General features: G+C 35.9%; 1 protein-coding gene across 5 annotated transcripts in view; it reads left to right on the forward strand.

Moving 5' to 3' along the window:
- Nucleotides 1–27,630, forward strand: part of MFS17 (Major Facilitator Superfamily Transporter 17) — a 579,815-nt gene that overhangs the window by 467,096 nt on the left and 85,089 nt on the right. Inside the window, exon 6 of one of the 5 annotated variants that reach the window (XM_070998710.1) lies at nucleotides 14,325–14,623. The exons of the other annotated variants lie outside the window; for them this stretch is intronic. Within the exon in view, the coding sequence (XP_070854811.1) occupies nucleotides 14,325–14,510 (186 nt within the window). The 3' untranslated portion in view covers nucleotides 14,511–14,623. Of the gene's footprint in view, nucleotides 1–14,324; nucleotides 14,624–27,630 lie in introns of those variants that run through there. 5 annotated transcript variants of the gene reach the window in all.

A 27,630-nucleotide genomic window follows, 5' to 3' on the forward strand; every position in this document is an offset into this window, starting at 1 on the left:
TGATTTTAAAAAGAAATAATTTATCTTGATCAGTGAACTCCGCTAGAATAACTTAGTTGCATCTCTAAAAAAATAGTTTCCTAAAAATTGTTCATGACAAAAATATCACTTCAATTCTCAATTTTAACAACAACACGACTAATTTATAAAGTATAAACATACAAACCCTTAGTAAACACCACTACCCTTCGGATTCACCACTTAAAATGCTTAAGATCGTAATTTCTTAAATTTAAAAGTACTAGCCCTAAGTCAAATTTCTGAACTCCGAGAATGGAATTTATAACCGTTGTTGTAACTAACATTCACTTTTAAACCCACGAGATTTCATTCAGATATTTGCAACGAAGTGAAGTAGACGTTTTCGACACTATAAAGTGTATATTCTTGATCAACATCACTAAAAGTGTCTATCTGGCTGTGTGTTTCTACGCAGACTAGATTCTCCGCCCTAAAGCTTTTGGGATGAAACTTTTCTTTCTTCCTACTGCAGGTGGTACATAAGTCGGAACGGGCTGGATCACACAATTGCTACTTATATTTCAGAATTTCACATAACAGTGTTTTTTTATCGGCCGAAAAAGAAAATACTAGAAACAAAAATTCTATCTTCGTTAGAACTTTGCATTTTTTTTTGTGAAAAAAGAACGACTTAGTAACGAATCGCACCGGGAGTGTGCGCGATTAGACTTCTATATATAGCCGCAAAACTAGAGTCTGCTATGATAGTCCGATCGAAAAAAGTAATACACCGATCGAAAGGTATTGTGATTTTCTTCAATTTTACTGACCTTTAAAAAGTCGATTGGTTCAGGAAAAACTGTGGTGAAGGTAGAGAAAGTTGAATGAAGCTCATCGGAAACTGAATAAGCAAAATGTACAGATCTTTAAGTTTGATCATATTAGTGAAAGCAGAAATATTGATTATTTATTGGTAATATCTTTTATGAGACTGGTTCGATTTAAAGAATATTTGAAATGTATTATTGTGGGCGTTAGAGTGGGCTGAAACAAACTAGCGCTGCCCAGGAAGCACAGGAATATGCACGCCAACTCCCTACATTCTAGCTCTAGATGTCAGCGTTCATACGGACAGACGAACAGACGGACATTGGTAGACCGACTCGGCTAGTGATCCTGATCAAGAATAAATATACTTTATGGGGTCGGAAACGCCTCCTTCCAACTTTTACATAGTTTTTTACGAATCTAGTGTATCCTTTTACACTACGAGTAACTGGTACAATAAGTATGTTTGTCGATTTGCCTTATTTTTGGTATTACGGTCATGGGATAATTTGTGTCGTATTACGATTGTGCTGAAACAAATTTTACTACAACCTTTTGAAGTTTAGCTAGATTAGCGGAAACAAGCTAGAAAAGACTAAAATGTAAGCGGTCACAGTTCTTTATCGCCTTGACATGTTTTACGTGTCATTGGAAAGATAATTTTAAAATATAAACACTTTACTTGGACATAGTTGTTCTTATTACAGCTTCTGCAAAATAAGAGCTAAATTTTATTATTGAGTTAAGTTTTTCGAGAATTTGAAAACACTCTCAGAACTTGAAGGCAATTAAGACTCCACAACTTTTGGCGTATTACACATTATCAAGAAAATTCGCGCTTAGAAGTTATTGAGCGCCAAAAACTATAACTCAGTTCAGAGCAAATAACTCTTCAGGTTTATTCGAATGTGCCGAAAATGCAACTTCAGTTCTACGACTTTTGGGAAAATTAACCACGATTGATGTTCAAAACAAAAACTTCTGCATTCAAATAAAAAAACCTGTTAACGAAAAGAGGGATCGTGACGACCGCACCTTGAACATGCAATATTTGTATGTGAGAAGCTTAGAAATTTGGCTGAAGCGGAAAGAATGAAAACATATTAGAACGTATATTTATTTAGTCGAATGTAAAAGCATTTTCTGTCTCAAAAATTTGATATCAAAACTTTTGTATGTTGAAGGTGTGATTGTCACAACCCCTTATCTCGTTAAGAGATGTTTTTATTTGATCATATATACAAGCTTTCCGAATATACGTTTTCTGTAATATACTTACGTATAATTTTAAATCCATGATATAGTTCAAGCTGCATATTAACTTAGGCTTGCCGAAGTTGTTCGCCTTTATTGTCTTAAAATGGTTTTAAGCCAAAAAAAATGGGTTACAGTGATTTTTGTTTTTCCACTGATAAATTGATTTTCACTATAAAACCCAACATCTTGTGAGCTATAAGTAAATAAAGAAAATAGTTACGTCCATTAACGTTGAAACTACTATCTATATTTTTAGGACTCCATTGATCAGTGGCGAAGCGTGTTTGGAGTTGCCGCCATTATCTCAATATTTACTTATCTTGTTTATCAAATTTTCGGGACAGCCGAAATACAATCCTGGAATAAAGAGCTTCCTACACATGACGATGCAGATGAAGGAAAGATTTTATCGAAACCAAAAGAAGCTATTGGTGTAGTTTAAAGAAAAAGTACTTAAAATAAGCCCCTGGTTGTACCATATTAAATATTTTGTTACTATATCTTTGCTACTATCCTAATAAAATTTGTGGCGGTTTTTAATTATCGGTTGATCATTTTTCATGCCTTTACTAAGTATCCTGTTTAAACTAGTCCGAAAATTGTCATAAAATTTATTGGAATGATGGAGTATACTTTTTCAAAGAAACACAAATGTATTCAAGAGAAATAATTAGAAAAAAGGAAATAATTTGTAAGGGATAACAAAAAAGGTTATTCAAACAAAAATTTTAAAAAATTGATGATGTAATTAACATTGATGAAATTGGTTGTCCCTTTCTAAAAATAATGGATGGAAATAACTTTCAATATTGTTCATTACATGCTCGGAATGGTGTCTGCTCTCTCAACAATGCTCATAAAATCTTAAACTTTTACACAAAAGAAAGCTCCTAAACACCTTTTCACCATTCATTAACATTTTGAGTATCGGGAAAAATAGTTTACGAAATGACTGATTCTAATAACTATCTTAATAGATCGACTTATTCTTCTTTAATAAGTAAAATTAATTTATTTATTAATACATTTGGAAATATGATTTCAAAAGAGTACTTCAAATTTCTACTGGAGTCAAGGAATATGTTCATGGGTATTGGCGTAAAGGAGTTTATAAAAACAACATTTGGAGAACATTTAAATTTATGTACATTTTCTAATGATTATATAGAAATTGTGCTTGTTTTCATTTTGTAATTCAACAATATAGAGTTAGAAAATTAATTTCATCATATGTTGAAATTCTAAAATAAAGACAAAACAAAAAAAATTTAAAATTTTGTATTGTTTTGACTTTGCTATCGAGGGGGGGTATCATCAGCTGTTGCATTTTTTAACATCTGTTTTCTAAGTATAATACAATGATTTATCTCTACCAAACTTTAGTTTAAGATAAACATTCAGACTATTACGTTGAAAGAAAAAAATGATTTCCTCAAAAATTGAAGAGTTCTTAAAGGAGCATGGAAGTGAGATCTTCAAGGAACATGTTACGAAATTGAAATCATTTCATAAATTTTTTAAAGATGTAGAAGCCACCCCAGTTATTCATTCCAAGTATGGAGAACTACTATTATTCTGACACTTGCAGGTGTATGCATGTTGAAAAGAAAGAAGAAGATGCCTTAAAATTGATGGAAAGATACATTAATTTATTTAAAAAACTCAATGGTAACTGTTGTTGTTTTTGTGTATATTCTGTTAGGTATCACCACCGCCACCTCCACTATAGAATTGAAACATTTAAGATTACCCTCCCCTTAGCTTAATATAAGTTAGAAGCAACATACTTTAGATATTCACGGATCTTGAACTCACGCTTGTTTCACACCACAAAAGTATGCGGTCTAATATCCTTCAAACCAACACCACCGAAGAAAGGGTTCACTAACAGATATCATGTACAACCCTAATTGAATCAACAAAACGGCCACGCATAATGAAACAACTTCCACCTCCTCCTCCTAAATATCGTATTACAAATTCCTACGCATGTTAAAAGTGCAAGCATATACAATTTCCACCTCCTCCTCATCCGACTAAATATCGTTTTACAAATTCCTACGCATGACAAAACACCCCTCTCTCACACTCCTACACACCCTATTCGGGTAAAGATCACTCTAAACAACCACACATTTTTACGCATGACAAAACACCCCTCACACACACACACCTTTGGGGTGAGAAAAAGACAAGACAAGACAAAACACCCCACCCCCACTTTCACCATTTCTTTGGGGTGATCCTCACACCTCACACCCCTTTCGAACCACATTAAGTGACCTTTTTATGCTAATTAGGTCATTATAACATGTGTGCATCCTAACGGTCACCCCCACTCCCTTTTTCCCACACTTTTATTACCTAATTTTGCTAATTAGGTCATTAAAACACCTGTGTGCAAGCATGCGTGACTAATAAGGGTCACCCCCACCCCCTTTTTTTGAATGATGTATTACCTAGTAAGCCATGACCCGTTTTACCCTACTACTTTGCCGGATTCAAGTTTGTAGGAACGTGATGCCAAGTCATGTTTTCCGTTATCTCCTGAATTTTCGCGATTCTGTTTGATACGAAAACGTTAAACTTCCTCGGAGGTTGCCGAATCCACGCCAACACAATAGACAAGTCCAAACAGTAATGAAAGGAGCAATAGAAATCTATGGCTTCCAGAGTGGACAATGCAACCCGCTTAATGGGTCGTTGATTGGTTGGCAGTTGAGAAAAATGAAATAAGAAAATATGAAAATAAAATTTGGGTATCTGCTCCATGTCGCATTCAGACTCTCCTTCCAGGGCTGCTGACTCATTCGAACACCATTTGCGAATTACAAAGTGGCCTTGCGACAGTAAATCCATCACCTGACGACGAATTTCTCTCACCTCCTCAACTGCGTCCCCACCAGGTATTAAATCATCCACATAGAAATCTCTACGAACAATTTTTGCTCCAATAGGATATGATTCCTCCTCATCGTAAGAGAGTTGATGCATGGCAGCTGGCTTGGTTCCATAAGTCACCATGTTCAATTTAAAAACACTCAACACTCCCGTGGAGCTCTCTCTCCAAACGATGCACTGAAAAAAATCATCCGGGTACGAAACACGCCTCGGCTTAGTTTCGTCTTCACATCCATGAAAATCTCAGAAAATTCAATCCGATGGTCGCTCGAGATCTCTGCAAAACCCAGTCTTTCCAACGATGTCTGCGCAGAATCACATGCCTGGTTTAAGGATTTGATCCATTCCATGATTCGATTTCATCGAGCTCATTTGCCGCAATATAGATTGGGCTTTGACTCGGTAGTAGTCAACATCACTTGTGGATTCATTTTGAGCCCGAACAGAGTTTTCCGTATCAGACATTTTTCAATGACGAGAAAAAAATGGGATAGGTGGCGCATTTCAATATCGCTTAATGCTTGCATATCTCCATTTCCCTTTGGTCCCTTTAGCTGAGTAACGGGTATCTGATAGTCGAGGTACTCGACTATAGCGTTCTCCCTTGTTTTATTCTGTATAATATATTGAAGGAGACTTTTTTATTATAATCGTTACTCGTAGAGTAAAAGGGTGTATTGTATTTGCTTGGAAACGTTTCCAAGCCCATAAAATATATATGTTCTTGGCCAGGATCACTATCCGAGTCGATCTAGCCATCCGTTTCTATCCGTGTACACGCTGTAATCTCGGGAACTATAAGACATAGAGAGTTGAGATTTAGCTAGATTAGCGGAAACAAGCTAGAAAAGAATAAAATGTAAACGGTCACAGTTCTTTATCGCCTTGACATGTTTTACGTGTCATTGGAAAGATAATTTTAAAATATAAACACTTTTCTTGGACATAATTGTTCTTTTTACAACCCCTGCAAAATAAGAGCTAAATTTTATTATTGAGTTAAGTTTTTCGAGAATTTGAAAACACTCTCAGAACTTGAAGGCAATTAAGATTCCACAACTTTTGGCGTATTACACATTATCAAGAAAATTCGCGTTTAGAAGTTATTGAGCGTCAAAAACTATAACTCAGTTCAGAGCAAATAACTCTTCAGGTTTATTCGAATGTGCCGAAAATTATGCAACTTCAGTTCTACGACTTTTGGAAAAATGAACCACGATTGATGTTCAAAACAAAAACTTCTGCATTCAAATAAAAAACCTGTTAACGAAAAGAGGGGTCGTGACGACCGCACCTTGAACATACAAATGTTCTGATGTGAAATTTTGTGTCGAAAAATTGTTGTACATTTGACCAAGCAAATACACTTTTTTAAATGTTCTCTATCGGCATTGTGCAATATTTGTATGTGAGAAGCTTAGAAATTTGGCTGAAGCGGAAAGAATGAAAACATATTAGAACGTATATTTATTTAGTCGAATGTAAAAGCATTTTCTGTCTCAAAAATTTGATATCAAAACTTTTGTATGTTGAAGGTGTGATTGTCACAACCCCTTATCTCGTTAAGAGATGTTTTTATTTGATCATATATACAAGCTTTCCGAATATACGTTTTCTGTAATATACTTACGTATAATTTTAAATCCATGATATAGTTTAAGCTGCATATTAACTTGACTTGCCGAAGTTATTCGCCTTTATTGTCTTTAAATGGTTTTAAGCCAAAAAAATGGGTTACAGTGATTTTTGTTTTTCCACTGATAAATTGATTTTCACTATAAAGCCCAACATCTTGTGAGCTACAAGTAAATATAGAAAATAGTTACGTCCATTAACGTTGAAACTACTATCTATATTTTTAGGACTCCATTGATCAGTGGCGAAGCGTGTTTGGAGTTGCCGCCATTATCTCAATATTTACTTATCTTGTTTATCAAATTTTCGGGACAGCCGAAATACAATCCTGGAATAAAGAGCTTCCTACACATGACGATGCAGATGAAGGAAAGATTTTATCGAAACCAAAAGAAGTTATTGGTGTAGTTTAAAGAAAAAGTACTTAAAATAAGCCCCTGGTTGTACCATATTAAATATTTTCTTACTATATCTTTGCTACTATCCTAATAAAATATGTGGCGGTTTTTAATTATCGGTTGATCATTTTTCATGCCTTTACTAAGTATCCTGTTTAAACTAGTCCGAAAATTGTCATAAAATTTATTGGAATGATGGAGTATACTTTTTCAAAGAAACACAAATGTATTCAAGAGAAATAATTAGAAAAAAGGAAATAATTTGTAAGGGATAACAAAAAAGGTTATTCAAACCAAAATTTTAAAAAATTGATGATGTAAATTACATTGATGAAATTGGTTGTTCCTCTCTAAAAATAATGGATGGAAATCACTTTCAATATTGTTCATTACATGCTCGGAATGGTGTCTGCTCTCTCAACAATGCTCATAAAATCTTAAACTTGTACACAAACGAAAGCTCCTAAACACCTTTTCACCATTCATTAACATTTTGAGTATCGGGAAAAAAAGTTTACGAAATGACTGATTCTAATAACTATCTTAATAGACCGACTTATTCTTCTTTAATAAATAAAATTAATTTATTTATTAATACATTTGGAAATATGATTTCAAAAGAGTACTTGAAATTACTAATTATTTAATTAATTAAATAATTACTTAAAATTCTAAAATAAAGAGAAAACAAAAAAATTTAAAATTTTGTATTGTTTTGACTTTGCTTTCGAGGGGGGTATCATCAGCTGTTGCATTTTTTAACATCTGTTTTCTAAGTATAATACAATGATTTATCTCTACCAAACTTTAGTTTAAGATAAACATTCAGACTATTACGTTGAAAGAAAAAAATGATTTCCTCAAAAATTGAAGAGTTCTTAAAGGAGCATGGAAGTGAGATCTTCAAGGAACATGTTACAAAATTGAAATCATTTCATACATTTTTTAAAGATGTAGAAGCCACCCCAGTAATTCATTCCAAGTATGGAGAACTACTATTGTTCTGTGCATGGGCATATGATAATTGTAAAGTTGGACCTGACACTTGCAGGTGTATGCATGTTGAAAAGAAAGAAGAGGATGCCTGAAAATTGATGGAAAGATACATTAATTTTTGTAAAAAACTCAATGGAAACTAATTTAACACGAATATGATTAAATAAAAACGTATTTGGCTAAATAAACGATCTCATTTGCTTTTGTGTGTATTCTATTAGGTATCACCACCTCCACCTCCACTACAGAATTGAAACATTTAAAATTACCCTCCCCTTAACTTAATATAAGTTAGAAGCAACATACTTTAGATATTCACGGATCTTGAACTCACGCTTGTTTCACACCACAAAAGAATGCGATCTAATATCCCTCAAACCAACACCACCGAAGAAAGGGTTCACTAACAGATATCATCTACAACCCTAATTGAATCAACAAAACGGCCACGCATAATAAAACAACTTCCCCCTCCTCCTCCTAAATATCGTTTTACAAATTCCTACGCATGACAAAAGTGCAAGCATAATAAACAATTTCCCAATTTGCTCCAATAGGATATGAACCCTCCTCATCGTAAGAGAGTTGATGCATGGCCCTTATAGCCAAGAAGGCAGCTGGCTTGGTTCCATAAGTCACCGTGTTCAATTTAAAAACACTCAACTCTCCCGTGGAGCTCTCTCTCCAAACGATGCACTGAAAAAAATCATCCGGGTACGAAACACGCCTCGGCTTAGTTTCGTCTTCACATCCATGAAAATCTCAGAAAATTCAATCCGATGGTCGCTCGAGATCTCTGCAAAACCCAGTCTTTCCAACGATGTCTGCGCAGAATCACATGCCTGGTTTAAGGATTTGATCCATTCCATGATTCGATTTCATCGAGCTCATTTGCCGCAAAATAGATTGGGCTTTGACTCGGTAGTAGTCAACATCACTTGTGGATTCATTTTGAGCCCGAACCAAGTTTTCCGTATCAGACATTTTTCAATGGCGAGAAAAAAATGGGATAGGGGGCGCATTTCAATATCGCTTAATGCTTGCATATCTCCATTTCCCTTTGGTCCCTTTAGCTGAGTAACGGGAATCTGATAGTCGAGGTACTCGACTATAGCGTTCTCCCTTGTTTTATTCTGTATAATATATTGAAGGAGACTTTTTTATTATAGTCGTTACTCGTAGAGTAAAATGGTGTATTGTATTTGGTTGGAAACGTTTCCAAGCCCATAAAATATATATGTTCTTGACCAGGATCACTATCCGAGTCGATCTAGCCATGTCTTTCTATCCGTGTACACGCTGTAATCTCGGGAACTATAAGAGATAGAGAGTTGAGATTTTAGACTTGGATTCCTTAGCTCCGTACGCAGCCAAGCCACTCTAACTTCCGCAAACCGCCCAAAACTGTGGCCCATACAGTTTTAGTGTTAGAAAAAACTGAAATTCATTGGTCTCGTCAATACCTATCGATTGACGCAAAAAAAGTTTGCCACTTTCATTCTCGCGCCCTCAAACGCCTATAACTCTTATAAATTATAACGGTTCCTCTACCCTGGGCATGGCCTAGATTTTACCGGGGAACCCAGAGATTGTGCTGGAGAGTTACTATGTAAGCGCCGGTTAAGTGCGGGTATCTGATAGTCGAGGCACTCGACTATAGCGGGCCTCCTTCTTTATTTTTAATTAGTCTATCCTATATATAAAAATTGAAGACCAGATAAACTTGTCGAAAACGCAAATCAGGATTGTCGACTCCTTCAATTTATCTAAACGAAAAACAATCAGAGCGTGCTGTTAATCACAAAATTAAGGTGTAAAGTGCCAGCACACAGCTTGCTGTGCTTTTTCTATACTAATATCACTTTCCTGTACACTCTGGTATCACTCCGAAAATTTTTCAAAGAATCGTTCTTGAGGTATTCGCGAAAGACATGTTTCTTTCGATGTTGCTAACAATTATCTAACCGTTTGACAGTTGACACAATCTTAAAGTAGATAGATGTACCTTTCCGAAGACATATCACTTGTTGGATCTAAATAAACGGAGTTTTTAACCAAGTTACCAAAATTTATATTTTCTTGCCTTTTGTTTGAGATAGCTAGTTTTTTTTTTAAGTTTTACTACCTGAAAAATTGTATAAATTATTTTGAGGACTTGATTCAATAGATTAGTTTGTCTTTTAAATGTTAAGACCAATTTTGCAAAATCGGTGGCAAATCAAAAGGGCTGTGGTTTGTTAAGTAAAAGTATTCAGTTTCATAACATTTCATTTTTCCTCGAAAAAGGATTGCTATGATGCTGACTTAAATTTTTTCACATTAATTTAGTTGTTACAAGACTAAAATGTGCAAGCCTCGATTAATAAATTTTGTTACGTATGAGGAAGTTATATATTCCGCGGAAGAAAATGCAGTAATATAACGAAATCTTTAGCATGCGATATTTAACAGTATTTCGGTGTTGAAGCGACAAATTTAGACAAACCATGGACTCCAAGGTCTGTATGCCGCACATATGCATCTCGGCAACCCTCTTTTCAAACTAGAATGAGATGCCATTTCACATTTGAAAGATAAATTGAATGGAAAAATCCGATACATAACGGTCAGATAAGGATTCTGTAATATAGCTCCTAATCAAAGTTAGGCGAGGAAACCAAATTTTCTTAGCAGGAACTTTATCTGTTAAAGAAGTGTTAGCCGGAAGCCGAGAAGTTGGTCTTATTGGACATTAGTTACTATATTTATCGCGTCGTTTATATTTTAGTTATTTACTCCCGGACAACATATCTGTTACTATATCACGTAACAAAACAATTTATTGTCACACATTTATATGTATATATCAAGTCCAAGTGTGGTTGTCCATATAATTAGTCACAAATGGTATTTTATTACAATCTGGAGAAATCGTAATTTGGGGCAAGTTTGACTATATTTTCATATTCTCAAAGATAGGCAAAACAAGGGAGAACGCTATAGTCGAGTACCTCGACTATCAGATACCCGTTACTCAGCCAAAGGGACCAAAGGGAAATGGACATATGCAAGCAGTAAAGCGATATTGAAATGCGCCACCTACTCGCGATCTCAATATATGGTTATGGTAGACAGATTTAGGCGTTATGGGCGTTACAGTGGGCGTGGCAAATTTTTTTTGGGGTCAATCGATAGGTATTGACGGGACTAAAACATTTCAGTTAACATTTTTTTCTAGCATGAAAATTGTGGGCGCCACAGACTTAGGCGGTTTGTGGGCGTTAGAGTGAGCGTGGCAAACTTTTTTTTGGCTTTATGAGGACAATACATTTCAGTCAAATTTTTATTCTAGCATCAAAACTGTAGGAGTCACAGCTTTGGGCGGTTTGTGGTCGTGAGAGTGGGCGAGGCACATTGCTGAAACAAACTTGCGCTGCGTAAGAAGCTCAGGAATCTGCATGCCAAATCTCGATAGCCTAGCTCTTATACTTTCCGAGATCTCAGCGTTCATCCGGACGGACAGACGGACGGTCAGACGGAGAGACCGACATGGCTAGATCGACTCGGCTGGTGATCCTAATCAAGAATATATATACTTTATAGGGTCGGAAACGCTTCCTTCTGGCTGTTACGTACTTTCCGACGAATCTAGTATACCCGTTTACTCTACGAGTAACGGGTATAACTATCTTTAAGCCAATTTTTGTTAGTCCCACGGGGAATCCTATACAAATCCCCTTCAGAAAGCTCTCCTAGGAAGGGACCGAACGCAGCAGACATTTACATATTTTTGTATCTCCAGGAGCAAGATCGCGGTTGCAGCGAGTAATGGTGTTCATCCGTTTGTTCATTGTTGCGTGTGTGTGGGCGGGGTGCTATGAGCAAACCAGCGATGGCCACTTCGTGGACTCACGTAGTTCCATTTTGGGACGTAACAATTGGTCAGTGGCAGTGCTCGATGTTTCCACATTACCTAAAAACAATTTGTAGTTAAAGTTTTCTATTTAGAAAACAGTGCAAACAGAGAGGCGCCTCCCAAAGTTGGGGTTATGATTTTAAAAAGAAATAATTTATCTTGATCAGTGAACTCCGCTAGAATAACTTTGTTGCATCTCTTAAAAAATAGTTTAAAAATTATTCATGACAAAAATATCACTTCAGTTCTCAATTTGAACAACAACAAGACTAATTTATAAAGTATAAACATACAAACCCTTAGTAAACACCACTGCCCTTCGGATTCACCACTTAAAATGCTTAAGATCGTAATTTCTTAAATTTAAAAGTGCTAGCCCTAAGTCAAATTTCTGAACTCCGAGAATGGAATTTATAACAGTTGTTGTAACTAACATTCACTTTTAAACCCACGAGATTTCATTCAGATATTTGCAACGAAGTGAAGTAGACGTTTTCGACACTATAAAGTGTATATTCTTGATCAACATCACTAAAAGTGTCTATCTGGCTGTGTGTTTCTACGCAGACTAGATTCTCCGCCCTAAAGCTTTTGGGATGAAACTTTTCTTTCTTCCTATTGCAGGTGGTACACAAGTCGGAACGGGCTGGATCACACAATTGTTACTTCTATTTCAGAATTTCACATAACAGTGTTTTTTTATCGGCCGAAAAAGAAAATACTAGAAACAAAAATTATAGCTTCGTTAGAACTTTGCATTTTTTTTTGTGAAAAAAGAACGACTTAGTAACGAATCGCACCGGGAGTGTGCGCGATTAGACTTCTATATATAGCCGCAAAACTAGAATCTGCAATGATAGTCCGATCGAAAAAGTAATACACCGATCAAAAGGTATTGTGATTTTCTTCAATTTTACTGACCTTTAAAAAGTCGATTGGTTCAGGAAGAACTGTGGTGAAGGTAGAGAAAGTTGAAATGAAGCTCATCGGAAACTGAATAAGCAAAATGTACAGATCTTTAAGTTTGATCATATTAGTGAAAGCAGAAATATTGATTATTTATTGGTAATATCTTTTATGAGACTGGTTCGATTTAAAGAATATTTGAAATGTATTATTGTGGGCGTTAGAGTGGGCTGAAACAAACTAGCGCTGCCCAGGAAGCACAGAAATTTGCACGGCAACTCCCTACATTCTAGCTCTAGATGTTAGCGTTCATACGGACAGACGAACAGACGGACATTGGTAGACCGACTCGGCTAGTGATCCTGATCAAGAACAAATATACTTTATGGGGTCGGAAACGCCTCCTTCCAACTTTTACATAGTTTTTTACGAATCTAGTGTATCCTTTTACACTACGAGTAACTGGTACAATAAGTATGTTTGTCGATTTGCCTTATTTTTGGTATTACGGTCATGGGATAATTTGTGTCATATTACGATTGTGCTGAAACAAATTTTACTACAACCTTTTGAAGTTTAGCTAGATTAGCGGAAACAAGCTAGAAAAGACTAAAATGTAAACGGTCACAGTTCTTTATCGCCTTGACATGTTTTACATGTCATTGGAAAGATAATTTTAAAATATAAACACTTTAAACACAATTGTTCTTATTAGAACCCCCGCAAAATAAAAGCTTAATTTTATTATTGAGTTAAGTTTTTCGAGAATTTGAAAACACTCTCAGAACTTGAAGGCCATTAAGACTCCACAACTTTTGGCGTATTACACATTATCAAGAAAATTCGCGTTTCGAAGTTATTGAGCGTCAAAAACTATAACTCAGTTCAGAGCAAATAACTCTTCAGGTTCATTTTAATGTGCCGAAAAGTATGCAATTTCAGTTCTACGAATTTTGGGAAAATGAACCAATTACATGATTGATGTTTAAAACAAAAACTTCTGCATTCAAATAAAAAACCTGTTAACGAAAAGAGGGGTCGTGACGACCGCACCTTGAACATACAAATGTTCTGATGTGAAATTTTGTGACGAAAAATTGTTGTTCATTTGACCAAGCAAATACACTTTTTTAAATGTTCTCTATCGGCATTGTGCAATATTTGTATGTGAGAAGCTTAGAAATTTGGCTGAAGCGGAAAGAATGAAAACATATTAGAACGTATTTATTTAGTCGAATGTAAAAGCATTTTTTGTCTCGAAAATTTGATATTAAAACTTTTGTATGTTGAAGGTGTGATTGTCACAACCCCTTATCTCGTTAAGAGATGCTTTTATTTGATTTAAGCTGCATATTAACTTAGGGTTGCCGAAGTTATTCGCCTTTATTGTCTTAAAATGGTTTTAAGCCAAAAATATGGGTTAAGTGATTTTTGTTTTTCCACTGATAAATTGATTTTCACTATAAAGCCCAACATCTTGTGAGCTATAAGTAAATATAGAAAATAGTTACGTCCATTAACGTTGAAACTACTATCTATATTTTTAGGACTCCATTGATCAGTGGCGAAGCGTGTTTGGAGTTGCCGCCATTATCTCAATATTTACCTATCTTGTTTATCAAATTTTCGGGACAGCCGAAATACAATCCTGGAATAAAGAGCTTCCTACACATGACGATGCAGATGAAGGAAAGATTTTATCGAAACCAAAAGAAGCTATTGGTTTAGTTTAAAGAAAAAGTACTTAAAATAAGCCCCTGGTTGTACCATATTAAATATTTTGTTACTATCTACTATCTGCTACTATCTTTGCTACTATCCTAATAAAATATGTGGCGGTTTTTAATTATCGGTTGATCATTTTCCATGCCTTTACTAAGTATCCTGTTTAAACTAGTCCGAAAAATGTCATAAAATTTATTGGAATGATGGAGTATACTTTTTCAAAGAAACGCAAATGTATTCAAGAGAAATAATTAGAAAAAAGGAAATAATTTGTAAGGGATAACAAAAAAGGTTATTCAAACAAAAATTTTAAAAAATTGATGATGTAATTAACATTGATGAAATTGGTTGTTCAATATTGTTCATTTCATGCTCGGAATGGTGTCTGCTCTCTCAACAATGCTCATAAAATCTTAAACTTTTACACAAACGAAAGCTCCTAAACACCTTTTCACCATTCATTAACATTTTGAGTATCGGGAAAAAAAGTTTACGAAATGACTGATTCTAATAACTATCTTAATATACCGACTTATTCTTTTTTAATAAATAAAATTAATTTATTTATTAATACATTTGGAAATATGATTTCTAAAGAGTACTTGAAATTTCTACTGGAGTCAAGGAACATGTTCATGGGTATTGACGTAAAGGAGTTTATAAAAAAAAAATTTGGAAAACATTTAAATTTATGTACATTTTCTAATGATAATATAGAAATTGTGCTTGTTTTCATTTTGTAATTCAACAATATAGAGTTAGAAAATTAATTTCATCATATGTTGAAATTCTAAAATAAAGAGAATACAAAAAAAATTTTAAATTTTGTATTGTTTTGACTTAATCTAAGTATAATACAATGATTTATCTCTACCAAACTTTAGTTTAAGATAAACATTCAGACTATTACGTTGAAAGAAAAAAATGATTTCCTCAAAAATTGAAGAGTTCTTAAAGGAGCATGGAAGTGAGATCTTCAAGGAACATGTTACAAAATTGAAATCATTTCATACATTTTTTAAAGATGTAGAAGCCACCCCAGTAATTCATTCCAAGTATGGAGAACTACTATTATTCTGGGCATGGGCATATGATAATTGTAAAGTTGGACCTGACACTTGCAGGTGTATGCATGTTGAAAAGAAAGAAGAAGATGCCTTAAAATTGATGGAAAGATACATTTATTTTTGTAAAAAACTCAATGGAAACTAATTGAACACAAATATATTATATGATTATAAACGATCTCATTTATTTTTGTGTATATTCTGTTAGGTATCACCACCTCTACCTCCACTATAGAATTGAAACATTTAAGATTACCCTCCCCTTAAATTAATATAAGTTAGAAGATATAAGTTTAGATATTCACGGATCTTGAACTCACGCTTGTTTCACACCACAAAAGAATGCGGTCTAATATCCCTCAAACCAACACCACCGAAGAAAGGGTTCACTAACAGATATCATCTACAACCCTAATTGAATCAACAAAACGGCCACGCATAATAAAACAACTTCCCCCTCCTCCTCCTAAATATCGTTTTACAAATTCCTACGCATGACAAAAGTGCAAGCATAATAAACAATTTCCAAATTTGCTCCAATAGGATATTAATCCTCCTCATCGTAAGAGAGTTGATGCATGGCCCTTATAGCCAAGAAGGCAGCTGGCTTGGTTCCATAAGTCACCGTGTTCAATTTAAAAACACTCAACTCTCCCGTGGAGCTCTCTCTCCAAACGATGCACTGAAAAAAATCATCCGGGTACGAAACACGCCTCGGCTTAGTTTCGTCTTCACATCCATGAAAATCTCAGAAAATTCAATCCGATGGTCGCTCGAGATCTCTGCAAAACCCAGTCTTTCCAACGATGTCTGCGCAGAATCACATGCCTGGTTTAAGGATTTGATCCATTCCATGATTCGATTTCATCGAGCTCATTTGCCGCAAAATATATTGGGCTTTGACTCGGTAGTAGTCAACATCACTTGTGGATTCATTTTGAGCCCGAACCGAGTTTTCCGTATCAGACATTTTTCAATGACGAGAAAAAAATGGGATAGGTGGCGCACAGAAATTTGCACGCCAACTCCCTACATTCTAGCTCTAGATGTTAGCGTTCATACGGACAGACGAACAGACGGACATTGGTAGACCGACTCGGCTATTGATCCTGATCAAGAACAAATATACTTTATGGGGTCGGAAACGCCTCCTTCCAACTTTTACATAGTTTTTTACGAATCTAGTGTATCCTTTTACACTACGAGTAACTGGTACAATAAGTATGTTTGTCGATTTGCCTTATTTTTGGTATTACGGTCATGGGATAATTTGTGTCATATTACGATTGTGCTGAAACAAATTTTACTACAACCTTTTGAAGTTTAGCTAGATTAGCGGAAACAAGCTAGAAAAGACTAAAATGTAAACGGTCACAGTTCTTTATCGCCTTGACATGTTTTACATGTCATTGGAAAGATAATTTTAAAATATAAACACTTTAAACACAATTGTTCTTATTAGAACCCCCGCAAAATAAAAGCTTAATTTTATTATTGAGTTAAGTTTTTCGAGAATTTGAAAACACTCTCAGAACTTGAAGGCCATTAAGACTCCACAACTTTTGGCGTATTACACATTATCAAGAAAATTCGCGTTTCGAAGTTATTGAGCGTCAAAAACTATAACTCAGTTCAGAGCAAATAACTCTTCAGGTTCATTTTAATGTGCCGAAAAGTATGCAATTTCAGTTCTACGAATTTTGGGAAAATGAACCAATTACATGATTGATGTTTAAAACAAAAACTTCTGCATTCAAATAAAAAACCTGTTAACGAAAAGAGGGGTCGTGACGACCGCACCTTGAACATACAAATGTTCTGATGTGAAATTTTGTGACGAAAAATTGTTGTTCATTTGACCAAGCAAATACACTTTTTTAAATGTTCTCTATCGGCATTGTGCAATATTTGTATGTGAGAAGCTTAGAAATTTGGCTGAAGCGGAAAGAATGAAAACATATTAGAACGTATTTATTTAGTCGAATGTAAAAGCATTTTTTGTCTCGAAAATTTGATATTAAAACTTTTGTATGTTGAAGGTGTGATTGTCACAACCCCTTATCTCGTTAAGAGATGCTTTTATTTGATTTAAGCTGCATATTAACTTAGGGTTGCCGAAGTTATTCGCCTTTATTGTCTTAAAATGGTTTTAAGCCAAAAATATGGGTTAAGTGATTTTTGTTTTTCCACTGATAAATTGATTTTCACTATAAAGCCCAACATCTTGTGAGCTATAAGTAAATATAGAAAATAGTTACGTCCATTAACGTTGAAACTACTATCTATATTTTTAGGACTCCATTGATCAGTGGCGAAGCGTGTTTGGAGTTGCCGCCATTATCTCAATATTTACCTATCTTGTTTATCAAATTTTCGGGACAGCCGAAATACAATCCTGGAATAAAGAGCTTCCTACACATGACGATGCAGATGAAGGAAAGATTTTATCGAAACCAAAAGAAGCTATTGGTTTAGTTTAAAGAAAAAGTACTTAAAATAAGCCCCTGGTTGTACCATATTAAATATTTTGTTACTATCTACTATCTGCTACTATCTTTGCTACTATCCTAATAAAATATGTGGCGGTTTTTAATTATCGGTTGATCATTTTCCATGCCTTTACTAAGTATCCTGTTTAAACTAGTCCGAAAAATGTCATAAAATTTATTGGAATGATGGAGTATACTTTTTCAAAGAAACGCAAATGTATTCAAGAGAAATAATTAGAAAAAAGGAAATAATTTGTAAGGGATAACAAAAAAGGTTATTCAAACAAAAATTTTAAAAAATTGATGATGTAATTAACATTGATGAAATTGGTTGTTCAATATTGTTCATTTCATGCTCGGAATGGTGTCTGCTCTCTCAACAATGCTCATAAAATCTTAAACTTTTACACAAACGAAAGCTCCTAAACACATTTTCACCATTCATTAACATTTTGAGTATCGGGAAAAAAAGTTTACGAAATGACTGATTCTAATAACTATCTTAATATACCGACTTATTCTTTTTTAATAAATAAAATTAATTTATTTATTAATACATTTGGAAATATGATTTCTAAAGAGTACTTGAAATTTCTACTGGAGTCAAGGAACATGTTCATGGGTATTGACGTAAAGGAGTTTATAAAAAAAAAATTTGGAAAACATTTAAATTTATGTACATTTTCTAATGATAATATAGAAATTGTGCTTGTTTTCATTTTGTAATTCAACAATATAGAGTTAGAAAATTAATTTCATCATATGTTGAAATTCTAAAATAAAGAGAATACAAAAAAAATTTTAAATTTTGTATTGTTTTGACTTAATCTAAGTATAATACAATGATTTATCTCTACCAAACTTTAGTTTAAGATAAACATTCAGACTATTACGTTGAAAGAAAAAAATGATTTCCTCAAAAATTGAAGAGTTCTTAAAGGAGCATGGAAGTGAGATCTTCAAGGAACATGTTACAAAATTGAAATCATTTCATACATTTTTTAAAGATGTAGAAGCCACCCCAGTAATTCATTCCAAGTATGGAGAACTACTATTATTCTGGGCATGGGCATATGATAATTGTAAAGTTGGACCTGACACTTGCAGGTGTATGCATGTTGAAAAGAAAGAAGAAGATGCCTTAAAATTGATGGAAAGATACATTTATTTTTGTAAAAAACTCAATGGAAACTAATTGAACACAAATATATTATATGATTATAAACGATCTCATTTATTTTTGTGTATATTCTGTTAGGTATCACCACCTCTACCTCCACTATAGAATTGAAACATTTAAGATTACCCTCCCCTTAAATTAATATAAGTTAGAAGATATAAGTTTAGATATTCACGGATCTTGAACTCACGCTTGTTTCACACCACAAAAGAATGCGGTCTAATATCCCTCAAACCAACACCACCGAAGAAAGGGTTCACTAACAGATATCATCTACAACCCTAATTGAATCAACAAAACGGCCACGCATAATAAAACAACTTCCCCCTCCTCCTCCTAAATATCGTTTTACAAATTCCTACGCATGACAAAAGTGCAAGCATAATAAACAATTTCCCAATTTGCTCCAATAGGATATTAATCCTCCTCATCGTAAGAGAGTTGATGCATGGCCCTTATAGCCAAGAAGGCAGCTGGCTTGGTTCCATAAGTCACCGTGTTCAATTTAAAAACACTCAACTCTCCCGTGGAGCTCTCTCTCCAAACGATGCACTGAAAAAAATCATCCGGGTACGAAACACGCCTCGGCTTAGTTTCGTCTTCACATCCATGAAAATCTCAGAAAATTCAATCCGATGGTCGCTCGAGATCTCTGCAAAACCCAGTCTTTCCAACGATGTCTGCGCAGAATCACATGCCTGGTTTAAGGATTTGATCCATTCCATGATTCGATTTCATCGAGCTCATTTGCCGCAAAATATATTGGGCTTTGACTCGGTAGTAGTCAACATCACTTGTGGATTCATTTTGAGCCCGAACCGAGTTTTCCGTATCAGACATTTTTCAATGACGAGAAAAAAATGGGATAGGTGGCGCATTTCAATATCGCTTAATGCTTGCATATCTCCATTTCCCTTTGGTCCCCTTAGCTGAGTAACGGGTATCTGATAGTCGAGGTACTCGACTATAGCGTTCTCCCTTGTTTTATTCTGTATAATATATTGAAGGAGACTTTTTTATTATAATCGTTACTCGTAGAGTAAAAGGGTGTATTGTATTTGGTTGGAAACGTTTCCAAGCCCATAAAATATATATGTTATTGACCGGGATCACTATCCGAGTCGATGTAGCAATGTCTTTCTATTCGTGTACACGCTGTAATCTCGGGAACTATAAGAGATAGAGAGTTGAGATTTTAGGCTTGGATTCCTTAGCTCCGTACGCAGCCAAGCCACTCTAACTTCCGCAAACCGCACAAAACTGTGGCTCATACAGTTTTAGTGCTAGAAAAAACTGAAATTCATTGGTCTCGTCAATACCTATCGATTGACGCAAAAAAAGTTTGCCACTTTCATTCTCACGCCCTCAAACGCCTATAACTCTTATAAATTATAACGGTTCCTCTACCCTGGGCATGGCCAAGATTTTACCGGGGAACCCAGAGATTGTGCTGGAGAGTTACTATGTAAGCGCCGGTTAAGTGCGGGTATCTGATAGTCGAGGCACTCGACTATAGCGGGCCTCCTTCTTTATTTTTAATTAGTCTATCCTATATATAAAAATTGAAGACCAGATAAACTTGTCGAAAACGCAAATCAGGATTGTCGACTCCTTCAATTTATCTAAACGAAAAACAATCAGAGAGTGCTGTTAATCACAAAATTAAGGTGTAAAGTGCCAGCACACAGCTTGCTGTGCTTTTTCTATACTAATATCACTTTGCTGTACACTCTGGTATCACTCCGAAAATTTTCCAAAGAATCGTTCTTGAGGTATTCGCGAAAGACATGTTTCTTTCGATGTTGCTAACAATTATCTAACCGTTTGACAGTTGACACAATCTTAAAGTAGATAGATGTACCTTTCCGAAGACATATCACTTGTTGGATCTTCAATAAACGGAGTTTTTAACCAAGTTACCAAAATTTATATTTTCTTGCCTTTTGTTTGAGATAGCTAGTTTTTTTTTTAAGTTTTACTACCTGAAAAATTGTATAAATTATTTTGAGGACTTGATTCAATAGATTAGTTTGTCTTTTAAAAGTTAAGACCAATTTTGCAAAATCGGTGGCAAATCAAAAGGGCTGTGGTTTGTTAAGTAAAAGTATTCAGTTTCATAACATTTCATTTTTCCTCGAAAAAGGATTGCTATGATGCTGACGTAAATTTTTTCACATTAATTTAGTTGTTACAAGACTAAAATGTGCAAGCCTCGATTAATAAATTTTTTTTACGTATGAGGAAGTTATATATTCCGCGGAAGAAAATGCAGTAATATAACGAAATCTTTAGTATGCGCTATTTAACAGATTTTGGCGTTGAAGCGACAAATTTAGACAAACCATGGACTCCAAGGTCTGTATGCGGCACATATGCATCTCGGCAACCCTCTTTTCAAAATAGAATGAGGTGCCATTTCACATTTGAAAGACCAGTTAAATGGAAAAATCCGATAGATAACGGTCAGATAAGGATTCTTTAATATTAGCTCCTAATCAAAGTTAGGCGGTCGAGAAAACCAAATTTTCTTAGCAGGAACTTTATCTGTTCAAGAAGAGTTAACCGGAAGCCGAGAAGTTGGTCTTATTGAACATTATTTACTATATTTATCGCGTCGTTTATATTTTATTTATTTACTCCCGGACAACATATCTGTTACTATATCACGTAACAAAACAATTTATTGTCACACATCTATATGTATATATCAAGTCCAAGTGTGGTTGTCCATATAATTAGTCACAAATGGTATTTTATTATAATCTGGAGAAATCGTAATTTGGGGTGTTCTATTGGGCAAGTTTGATTATATTTTCATATTCTCAAAGATAGGCATTGTCACTGACAAAAACCATAAAAAAACAAGGGAGACCGCTATAGTCGAGTACCTCGACTATCAGATACCCTATCAGATACCGCCACCTACTCGCGATCTCAATATATGGTTATGGTAGGCGTTATGGGCGTTACAGTGGGCGTGGCAAACTTTTTTTGGGGTCAATCGATAGGTATTGACGGGACTAAAACATTTCAGTTAATATTTTTTTCTAGCATGAAAATTGTGTGCGCCACAGACTTAGGCGGTTTGTGGGCGTTAGAGTGGGCGTGGCAAACTTTTTTTTGGCTTTATGAAGACAATACATTTCAGTCAAATTTTTATTCTAGCATCAAAACTGTAGGAGTCACAGCTTTGGGCGGTTTGTGGTCGTGAGAGTGGGCGAGGCACATTGCTGAAACAAACTTGCGCTGCGTAAGAAGCTCAGGAATCTGCATGCCAAATCTCGATAGCCTAGCTCTTATACTTTCCGAGATCTCAGCGTTCATCCGGACGGACAGACAGACGGTCAGACGGAGAGACGGACATGGCTAGATCGACTCGGCTGGTGATCCTGATCAAGAATATATATACTTTATGGGGTCGGAAACGCTTCCTTCTGCCTGTTACATACTTTCCGACGAATCTAGTATACCCGTTTACTCTACGAGTAACGGGTATAACTATTTTTAAGCCAATTTTTGTTAGTCCCACGGGGAATCCTATACAAATCCCCTTCAGAAAGCTCTCCTAAGAAGGGACCGAACGCAGCAGACATTTACATATTTTTTTATCTCCAGCAGCAAGATCGCGGTTGCAGCGAGTAATGGTGTTCATCCGTTCTTTCATTGTTGCGTGTGTGTGGGCGGGGTGCTATGAGCAAACCAGCGATGGCCACTTCGTGGACTCACGTAGTTCCATTTTGGGACGTAACAATTGGTTAGTGGCAGCGCTCGATGTTTCCACATTACCTAAAAACAATTTGTAGTTAAAGTTTTCTATTTAGAAAACAGTGCAAACAGAGAGGCGCCTCCCAAAGTTGAGGTTATGATTTTAAAAATAAATAATTTATCTTGATCAGTGAACTCCGCTAGAATAACTTAGTTGCATCTCTTAAAAAATAGTTTCCTAAAAATTGTTCATGACAAAAATATCACTTCAATTCTCAATTTTAACAACAACACGACTAATTTATAAAGTATAAACATACAAACCCTTAGTAAACACCACTGCCCTTCGGGTTCACCACTTAAAATGTTTAAGACCGTAATTTCTTATATTTAAAAGTGCTAGCCCTAAGTCAAATTTCTGAACTCCGAGAATGGAATTTATAACAGTTGTTGTAACTAACATTCACTTTTAAACCCACGAGACTTCATTCAGATATTTGCAACGAAGTGAAGTAGACGTTTTCGACACTATAAAGTGTATATTCTTGATCAACATCACTAAAAGTGTCTATCTGGCTGTGTGTTTCTACGCAGACTAGATTCTCCGCCCTAAAGCTTTTGGGATGAAACTTTTCTTTCTTCCTACTGCAGGTGGTACATAAGTCGGAACGGGCTGGATCACACAATTGCTACTTATATTTCAGAATTTCACATAACAGTGTTTTTTTATCGGCCGAAAAAGAAAATACTAGAAACAAAAATTCTATCTTCGTTAGAACTTTGCATTTTTTTTTGTGAAAAAAGAACGACTTAGTAACGAATCGCACCGGGAGTGTGCGCGATTAGACTTCTATATATAGCCGCAAAACTAGAGTCTGCTATGATAGTCCGATCGAAAAAAGTAATACACCGATCGAAAGGTATTGTGATTTTCTTCAATTTTACTGACCTTTAAAAAGTCGATTGGTTCAGGAAAAACTGTGGTGAAGGTAGAGAAAGTTGAATGAAGCTCATCGGAAACTGAATAAGCAAAATGTACAGATCTTTAAGTTTGATCATATTAGTGAAAGCAGAAATATTGATTATTTATTGGTAATATCTTTTATGAGACTGGTTCGATTTAAAGAATATTTGAAATGTATTATTGTGGGCGTTAGAGTGGGCTGAAACAAACTAGCGCTGCCCAGGAAGCACAGGAATATGCACGCCAACTCCCTACATTCTAGCTCTAGATGTCAGCGTTCATACGGACAGACGAACAGACGGACATTGGTAGACCGACTCGGCTAGTGATCCTAATCAAGAATAAATATACTTTATGGGGTCGGAAACGCCTCCTTCCAACTTTTACATAGTTTTTACGAATCTAGTGTATCCTTTTACACTACGAGTAACTGGTACAATAAGTATGTTTGTCGATTTGCCTTATTTTTGGTATTACGGTCATGGGATAATTTGTGTCGTATTACGATTGTGCTGAAACAAATTTTACTACAACCTTTTGAAGTTTAGCTAGATTAGCGGAAACAAGCTAGAAAAGACTAAAATGTAAGCGGTCACAGTTCTTTATCGCCTTGACATGTTTTACGTGTCATTGGAAAGATAATTTTAAAATATAAACACTTTACTTGGACATAGTTGTTCTTATTACAGCTTCTGCAAAATAAGAGCTAAATTTTATTATTGAGTTAAGTTTTTCGAGAATTTGAAAACACTCTCAGAACTTGAAGGCCATTAAGACTCCACAACTTTTGGCGTATTACACATTATCAAGAAAATTCGCGTTTCGAAGTTATTGAGCGTCAAAAACTATAACTCAGTTCAGAGCAAATAACTCTTCAGGTTTATTCTAATGTGCCGAAAAGTATGCAATTTCAGTTCTACGAATTTTGGGAAAATGAACCAATTACATGATTGATGTTTAAAACAAAAACTTTTGCATTCAAATAAAAAACCTGTTAACGAAAAGAGGGGTCGTGACGACCGCACCTTGAACATACAAATGTTCTGATGTGAAATTTTGTGACGAAAAATTGTTGTTCTCTATCGGCATTGTGCAATATTTGTATGTGATGTTACGTACGCCCTCCATATAGAAATATTCACATAGAGAAACAACGACGAATCTTTAGCCAGGGGGAGGGGTGCATGTGACTAACCAGACTCATACTGGTAAAGGCAGAAGAAAAAGCAATTCGGCAATTCTCGGGTGTCGCGTGGTCAGAACAACGGCCACTATCAACCTATTGGTAACCATACTCCGGTAGCTGGCAAAGGGCAACAGCCGGGCGTTGAGTCCCAAGATAGCAGATATCAAGAAACAGTAATTCTAGGTGGGAACACCTAGTTTATCCGTTCCATACCCGCAGCCAAGTAAAAGCTCTAGTCTGGTATAAAAGACCTTAGACAAATAGAGAAAGGGAGAGAATCCATTTGGGTGTCTTGCTGACGGAAGCCGGCAGCTTCGAGGGAAGGCGACTTTCCCTGGGGCAGTCGTCCTTGGAGTCTTCTGCCAACAGGACCAGCCACCATATCCAACAGTCCTTGAGGAGAACACAATTGCAGCTCGAAATAATCTTGTGTCGAACCAGCGCCGCTATTGCCATCAAAGAACGTGGAGAAGATCAACAATAAGGACGACATCCGACATACTGCGATGTTTGTGGACGCAGTATCCGTGATCTCCATGCTCCTGAAATTTGTTCAGCTGTAGGAACCATCCGTTCAGAGCGTAGCGACCAATAGCATACGTCGGAGAAAGTAGTGATGCAATATAAATGTGTTAATCGAGCCAACCAAAGGTAAAGTGAACTCATGCATAACCAAGGACCAATATCCTCAAATAATACAATTGGATAACAAGTGAAAATCAAGCATTCAAACATGCACTGAAATATATTTAAACCAACCGAATCAATAGACAAAGTGCGAATCATGATAAACAATTAGAGAGGACGAATCTCTCCACCAGCCGTTGAAGAAGTCGCATGCCTGTGGCATAATATATATATATTTTGTGTTTAAGTGAATTGGTATACTTAAGAACAGCCGTATTTTGGTGCACGTATATTTATATATATATATCCAATATAATATTTTCCCAAAGCCCAGGATCCGGAGCGTCGAGATCTCATCGCCCAGGATTTAAAGAGGGGGTAAGTTTGTCGGGACACGGTTCCTTTCTTATAAACATACATATATAAATATTCGTGCAGTATCCTACAGTTTTATAGACTACTATAAAATTTTTCAGCGGCGAGTATCAGGCTTGTAGTTATATGATAATTGCAAGGGCCCTCTGAGCGACGTTTGTAGTCGTGAATAGTCAGTATTTTGCTGATGTGTGCACCTTCATAGGTGATAAATTCGATACTCTCCGCTAACAGAATAATTGTCAATTAAATTAGATTAATCAACAGACGCAGATATATATCAACTAATAAATTTATAATGTGAAAAAGAATTGGAAACCATGGTGTGCTAGAACTCTAACAAAGGAGCTGTGCTGACGCGAGGAGTGAAGTAGGTCAAGAACAATGACATAACTTTCGACGGACAACCTGGACAATAGGGGATCGTATTGCGCGTCCCGCGACGATCCATTAGCACACGAATGTGTGAAGGGGAGGGAATATGGCCAAAACACAGCCCGATCGTATTGCGATCAAGCGACAGCTAATCTTGTTGGGCAGTGTGGACTGATGACTGACGAACTTGATGACTAATATTATTTTCCAGGCACTTTTAATATTTATTCTCGTTATGTTGGAGAGAAGAGAGGCTTACCAAGATCCCACGACCCGAATACGACGTAGCTTATGCCGGCAAATGGTGCCTGAACATCGGACGCATCTCCCTCGGCCCAAGTCCTTGTCAGGACTCGGGCACTAATATGCCCACGTAACAGAATTGGCGCCCAACGTGGGGCATTTCATATTCCTTAAGGAATTTTACCAGGGTCCACAATCTCGATGTCTGCGGTATCGGAGTGGATGTACCTAGGGATGGCAAAGCTTTCATCTTTGTTTGCCATGAGTAACTTGACTGTTTTATAGAGCAGGGAACTTAAATAATTTTAAATATGCACCTACTTATTTGTTTTTGTCTTTAAATTAATAAACGTAAAGTCCCAAACTTCTGTGCCTGTCAGTGTTGAGTGGCCACTCAATCAGAATTTTGCCTGACTTTGAAATGATTTGTAACCTTAGAAATTCCCTGTTTTGTTCATGGACAAATTTACCAGAATTTCCTTAAAACAAGAACTATGAGTTATCCTTTTTATAATACTATACCTACAACTAAGTGTCGACCGACTATTTGTTGAAATTAACGTAAATATAATTTATAGGTGCTTTCTGTCCGACGCCCCACGACGTAGTAGGCATTTGTCCGGTCGTTTGATTGGTTCGAGTCCAGAAAGAGCAGGAGCGCAAGCATTACGGTAACGCATTTAGCAGTTGCGGTGCGGATCTACTGTTCGTTTGTCGATCCAGGACAGAATGGGGGTGGGGGAACTGACAGGAAACGCAAAGCCGACGCCCCACAACGTATTAGGCTAGTCGGTCCGGTCGTTTGCTTGGTTCGAGTCTTTGCGGTTTCCCTTGACATATTTGGGCGGTGGACGATTTTTAGTTTCTCTGGCCGACACCCCACAGGGTATTAGGCTAGTTGGTCAGGTCGTTTGCTT

Source organism: Drosophila suzukii (genome assembly GCF_043229965.1).
Source record: "Drosophila suzukii chromosome 2 unlocalized genomic scaffold, CBGP_Dsuzu_IsoJpt1.0 scf_2c, whole genome shotgun sequence".
NCBI lineage: Eukaryota > Metazoa > Arthropoda > Insecta > Diptera > Drosophilidae > Drosophila > Drosophila suzukii.